The sequence below is a fragment of the Acomys russatus genome, chromosome 16, assembly GCF_903995435.1.
Source record: "Acomys russatus chromosome 16, mAcoRus1.1, whole genome shotgun sequence".
NCBI lineage: Eukaryota > Metazoa > Chordata > Mammalia > Rodentia > Muridae > Acomys > Acomys russatus.
In genome coordinates, this window is record NC_067152.1 from 3160670 (window position 1) to 3166669 (window position 6000).

Here is a 6000-nt window from a genome sequence, read left to right on the forward strand (position 1 = left end):
CCCTGTCTCAAAAAAACAAAAGGTGTCTTGCCATACATTATTGAGTCTCTCACCTGCATCCATGAGAATATATTCTTCATAGTATACCCTGAGGGTCACGTGACACACAACATACACTAATCACACTTTTGTAACTATTTTGGTACTGCTACCTTTTGAAACATCTCCCAGGGATCAAAGAATGGAAGGTTATATAAAATATCTTAACAATAATCAGATCATCAAAAGCTTGATTTAAATGCTCAATTGTTGGCAGGACCAGTCTTATCACTATTCTGTCTCTTCTGATACAGAAACAAAAGGGCACAGGTCTTATCAAAGCAAAATTGGCCATGGTTACCGTTGCTGACTCCCCCTGCCCCTTCCCAGGGCCTACCGATGCCTAGCTCTTCCCTCAACCCCTCATACTCCCCGGAACACATCTCCCCCACTCTCACTGGCCAAAGTCAGCAGCCGAAATAACTGACTCCACTGGCCTCTTGTGGTGCCTCCATCCCAACTCTAAGTGAGGCAGATTTCTATGAGGCTAGACTCATGCACAGACTGGGTTTCAGGCTAGCCAAGGCTATGTCATGTCACCCTCTCGCAAACTTCCCTTACCCCCAGAAAGAAAAAAAAAAATCACTCCGGGCAACTAAAGAATCTCCTGGCCGGAGCTGGAGAGATGGCTCAGAGGTTAAGAGCACTGGCCGCTCTTCCAAGAGGTCCTGAGTTCAATTCCCAGCAACCACATGGTGGCTCACAGCCATCTGTAATGAGATCTGGTGCTCTCTTCTGGCATGGTGCACACGCAGCCACAACACTGTATACATAATAAATGTCCACTAACCATTTTCATACACATGCACACACCCACGCGGTCAAGGATCAGCACTCCTACAAAACCCAGGCCTGAAGGCAATCCACATGGCCTCCACAGCGGCAGTCAGGCTCACAGAGCTAGGCTGCCGTGACAGGGTTCTTTCTGGCTCGGGTCGTTCTGCCTGGACCCAAACAGATTCCCTTATAATTGTAAATTCAGTTTTATTGTATTTGTCAACTTAGCCGAACAGATGTCTGCCGCCAAACATGTGCCTTTCAGACACTGTGTACATGCCGCTTGAAAACGTTCCAGACTCAGTCAATAGCCAGGAGAAACTCAAAGGCTTTTTATCAGTAGCTGGTGCTAGGAAGTGACTGCTTACTCTGGTAGGCACCGGGCTTGGTCGTATACATTTTTATTTTTCCTTCTGAGATAGGATCTTGGTATGTAGCCAGAACTGGCTTGAAACTAGAGACCAGGTTGGCTTAGAACTCTATTTTATTTTATTTTGGTTTTTCGAGACGGGGTTTCTCTGTGTAGCCTTAGCTGTTCTAGACTCTTTAGAGATGCACCTGCCTCTGTGTCCCAAGTGCTGGGATTTTAAAGGTGTGTGCCACCACCGCCTGGCTTGGCCTAGAACTCTTAAGATCATGCCACTGCCTTCAGAGCGCTAGATATAAGCCACCACAGCCAGCTTTGCATCTATAAAATCATTTAACCATCAAACTAACTTCTTGAGGATTATTACTCCTGTTTTAGAGATGGGAACCTGGAGGCCCAGACTAAATTTTGCAGGGTGTCTCATCCAGCGGGAGTCAAGCGTGCCAGAACTCTTCACAGCTGCGGGGCACGAAACTACCGTCCACACCAAGGGACTGGCTGACTACAAAGACATTTCTCCACAGCGTATTACTTGCAAATCTTGGAGTGCCTCCCAGGGCAGCCTCCACGTCTTTACCCTCTAAAGAGCACACCTAACAGGGTGGGGAGCCTCGGCAAATGGCCACAGATTTCTATCAACTCTGACCTCTTTCCAGACCTCGCTTAGGAGGAGACTCCAAACCAAGCAGCACTCAGATTCAGGTTTTTAAAAAGTGCCGCCTCGGCTGCTGCAACCCAGGCTTGCAAGCGAGGGCTGAGCAGCACCGTTGTGCGGAAGTCCCCGGAAGGCGCCCTGCTATGCACGTGGTCGCCAAGAAAACGCCAAGACAGTTATCAGCGTCTCTGCTTTATGCACCGGGAGATCTGCTAAGACACTTGTTCATTAACTCAGCAGTCATTCAATAAGGAAGAACGGGCCGGAAGTCCGTTCCTCCCAGCCCCGCATTTCCGAAACACGTGCAGCAGGAGCCCTGTGCACTTTCAAGGGATCCAAGGCTACATTCGTTCGCGGTTTTCCAATGGGAAGACACTACGAGGGCCGGAGGAGGGATCGAGAAGACCCACCGCGAGGCGGAGCTGCAGGCTGGAGGCCGGCCTCGCGGCAGCAGGTCCCCCAAACCTGCTCAAGCCCCCCAACCTCCCGAGCCGGCTCGGGAGAGCGCCGCTGGAGCAGCGCAGGGCCTCCGACGGCCCTGGAGGTGACTTTTGCGGGGCGCGGCCCAAGGGCCGGAGCAGGGAAGCGCGAACCCACCTAGATCCATGGCGACGACGCGGGCTGCGGGACTAGGCCGCCCCTCCCACTCCGAGGCCGCGAACGCGGCGCCCCGCGCCCGCGCCACGGCACAAAGGGCGGCGCTAACGGGAGCGTCACAGGCCCCGCCCTCAGCTCGCCTGGTGCGGCGCTCCGCCGACCCGCTGACGTTCAGTGCGCACGCGTGCTCCTCTTCCGCAAGCCGCCCCAAGCCCACAGCGCCCTCTCTCGGCCTAGGCTTTCCCAGCCGTCTACCCACAGGTACCGTGGGCAGGCTCCGCGTGGAACCCGGTCTCTTAAGGCCAGGACCCATCATTAACCCTCCCCTAGGAACCCTCGGCAGCTCCTGCCCACGATTCATCCATGCAGAATAGCTTGCCCCCAGCGGCCTGCTAACCAGCAGCGGATCCCCATCCAGCCACAGGGACACCACAAATATTCTATATGTTTATAATGCTGCACAGCCTTCTACGGGCGACAGTAGTAGCATCACCTTCCAGAGCTCATAGGCGGCGCCTTTATGACTTTGAAGGGCAGTCACACCGGAAAAAGCACTGTGGGACAGGACCAATGGAATAGATTCCTGGTCTGCAACTTGTCCTTCATCAAACACACACGAAAGCCCCGTGTTCCTCCCACACGTATCTCTTTGCTCTTTTTTTCCCCAAGGCCTAATAATCACCTGCTTTTCTTTTCTTTTTTGGTTTTTCGAGACAGGGTCTCTCTGTGTTAGCCTTGGCTGTCCTGGACTCGCTGTGTAGACCAGGCTGGCCTCGAACTCACAAAGATCTGCTTGCCTCTGCCTCCCGATAACTGGGATTAAAGGCGTGCGCCACTACTCCCGGCCTTCACCTGCTTTTCTTGATTCCAGCTCTTCTCGTACCAGGTATCATGGCCTCTGGTGCACCAATGAGCCAAGTGGAGTTTGAAATGGCCTGTGCTTCACTCAAGCAGCTGAAGGGTCCCGTGAGCGATCAGGAGAAACTGCTGGTGTACAGCTTCTACAAACAGGCCACCCAGGGCGACTGTAACATCCCCGCCCCTCCAGCCACGGACGTGAAAGCAAAGGCCAAATGGGAGGCGTGGAACGCGAACAAAGGGACGTCCAAGATGGATGCCATGAGGATCTACATCGCCAAAGTCGAAGAGCTGAAGAAAAACGAGGCTGGCTGAAAGACATGTTGGCAGACACAAGGAAGTAGCATGGCTCCAGTGGCAGGGAATGGGCTTAAGGGGCCGAAACACACTGAAAGGGTAGCAAGGTTGGCGGAGATACCAATAAATCACCTGAACTGCACGAGGGTGGGGTCTGTTCCAAAAGAGAAACTCTGTGAGGGTCCCGGAGAGGTACTCAGCATCTCACAGCTGGCTGAAACTCCACTGGGTCTGGCTTTGTGTGGTCTGGCTGGCGTCCTTAGCCTTCCTAGTCCTACAGCCTCGTTGGCAGAAGAGGGGTTGGATGGAGATGGGGGTGACTCGTGCTATGAAAATGACCAAGGTTGCAAGTGAAGGTGGGGCCTTGGATTTGTATCATCAAGGGCTGTCAACTCACCAAGTCAAGTCCAATAGAAAAGCCTAGAACACGGGCCCAGTGAGGTTAGAATTCCTGTGAGACTCACACTTTCAGTGACTCAGAGGTCAAGTACCTCATGCATCACGGCACAGCAGCTGGGGGACAATGGAGCCGGATGGCTTTAGGATCTCAGGGTCTGAAAGACTCTAAGACCTTAATGTTCAGCCGGGTGTGGTGGCGCACGCCTTTAATCCCAGCACTAGGGAGGCAGAGGCAGGTGGATTGCTGTGAGTTCGAGTCCAGGATGGCCAAGGCTACACAGAGAAACCCTGTCTCGAAAAACCAAAAAAAAAAAAAAAAAAAAAACCTTAATGTTCTTAGGATTGCGTTGTTTTTTCTTTTTTTTCTTGTTTATTTTTATTTTATTTTATTTTGTTTTTGGTTTTTTGAGACAGGATTTCTCTGTCCTGGACTCTCTCTGTAGCCCAGGCTGGCCTCAAACTCACAGAGATCCACCTGCCTCTGCCTCCCAAGTGTGCTACCATTATGACTAGAAGCTGCCATATGAAACGCTAAGTAGACTTCTTCAAGAACTCTACAGTAGTGTGACATTTTTTAGTACTTTTCTTCAAAATGTCTTTTTATTTTTATTTTATTACCTTTATTTTATGTGCATTGGTGTTTTGCCTGCAAGTATGTCTTTGTGAGTGTGTCAGATCTTGGAGTTACAGACAGTTCTGAGCTGCCATGTGGGTGCTGGGATTTGAACTCGGGTCTTCTGGAAGAGCAGTCAGTGGCCTTAACCACTAAGCCATCTCTCCAGCCCCCCAAAACGTGTCTTATGTCTAAGATGTAGCCACTTGCCTGGCATGTGTGAAGCTCTGGGTTTGATCCCTAGCAAATCTGTTCATATAACAAAGTTTCTGTAGGTAATTATTTCTCCTCTTCCTCCTCCTTTCTTTTCTGCTTACTGTTTTTTGGGATAGGATCTTGCTGGTCTGGAATACATTGCATAAAACAGGCTGGCCTCAACTCGCTGATATCCGTTTGATTCTCCTGAGTGCTGGGATTACAAGCGTGAACCATCATGATGGCTATAAAGCATATATTTTTTTTTAATTAAAAAAATTTTTTTTAAAACAACTTATTCATTTATTACATATACAGTGCTCTGCCTGAAGGCCAGAAGAGGGCGTCAGATCTCACTATAGATGGCTATAAAGTATATTTTTTAATCATTAAAATGTATTGCTGTGTGTGAACTGTGTGTGTGTGTGTGTTTGTGCACCAAGTGTGCATATGGAGGGCAGAACACAACTTTGTGGAATTGGTTCTCTCCTTCCACTTTTTCATGGATACACAGGGTCAAGTTTGGGTTGCCAGACTTTCGTGGCAAGCGCTTTTGCCTACAGAGCCCTAAAGTACTTATGGGCCCTAAAGTACTATCATTTTATTTATTTATTTTTTTGACAAGAGTTTCACTATATAGCCCTGGCTGCCCTCAAAGCCACAGAGATATGCTACTTCTGTCTCCTGAACTCTGGGACTAAGTGTATACATGTCACCATAAATTTAAAATACATGACAGACCATGCTCTACCACTGACCTACCATCTTAGCTGTCTTTTCCATCGTACTTTTGAAGCAGGGTTTCACTAAGTTGCCCAGAGTAGCCTTGAACTCACTCTGTACAGCCCATTCAGGTCTTGAACTTACAACCCTCCTGTCAGCCTCCTCAGTAGTTTGAATTACAGGAATGTGCCACTTGGCCCAGCAAGACCATCTTTTTTTTTTTTTTTTAACTTATTTATTATGTATACAGTATGTATCAGATCACATTATGGATGGTTGTGAGCCACCACGTGGTTGCTGGGAATTGTACTCAGGACCTCTGGAAGAGCAGTCAGTGCTCTTAACCCGTGAGCCATCTCTTCAGCCCAAGACCATCTTTTTAAGAATTTGATTTTAGCTGGGTGTGGTGGCGCACGCCTTTAATCCCAGCACTTGGGAGGCAGAGGCAGGCAGATCACTGTGAGTTCAAGGCCAGCCTGG

The 6000-nt window shown here is 49.6% G+C and overlaps 1 protein-coding gene across 1 annotated transcript; it reads left to right on the forward strand.

Moving 5' to 3' along the window:
• Positions 1-3309: 3309 nt before the first annotated feature.
• LOC127199805 (diazepam-binding inhibitor-like 5) lies at positions 3310-3637 on the forward strand. The gene has a single exon (XM_051157796.1). It carries the CDS (start codon positions 3327-3329, stop codon positions 3606-3608), a length of 282 nt encoding a protein of 93 aa, XP_051013753.1. The 5' UTR covers positions 3310-3326; the 3' UTR covers positions 3609-3637.
• Positions 3638-6000: the final 2363 nt, after the last annotated feature.

Coding starts and splice junctions, on each gene's coding strand:
- LOC127199805 (XM_051157796.1), top strand. CDS start 3,327: ATGGCCTCTGGTGCACCAATGAGCCAAGTGGAGTTTGAAATGGCCTGT.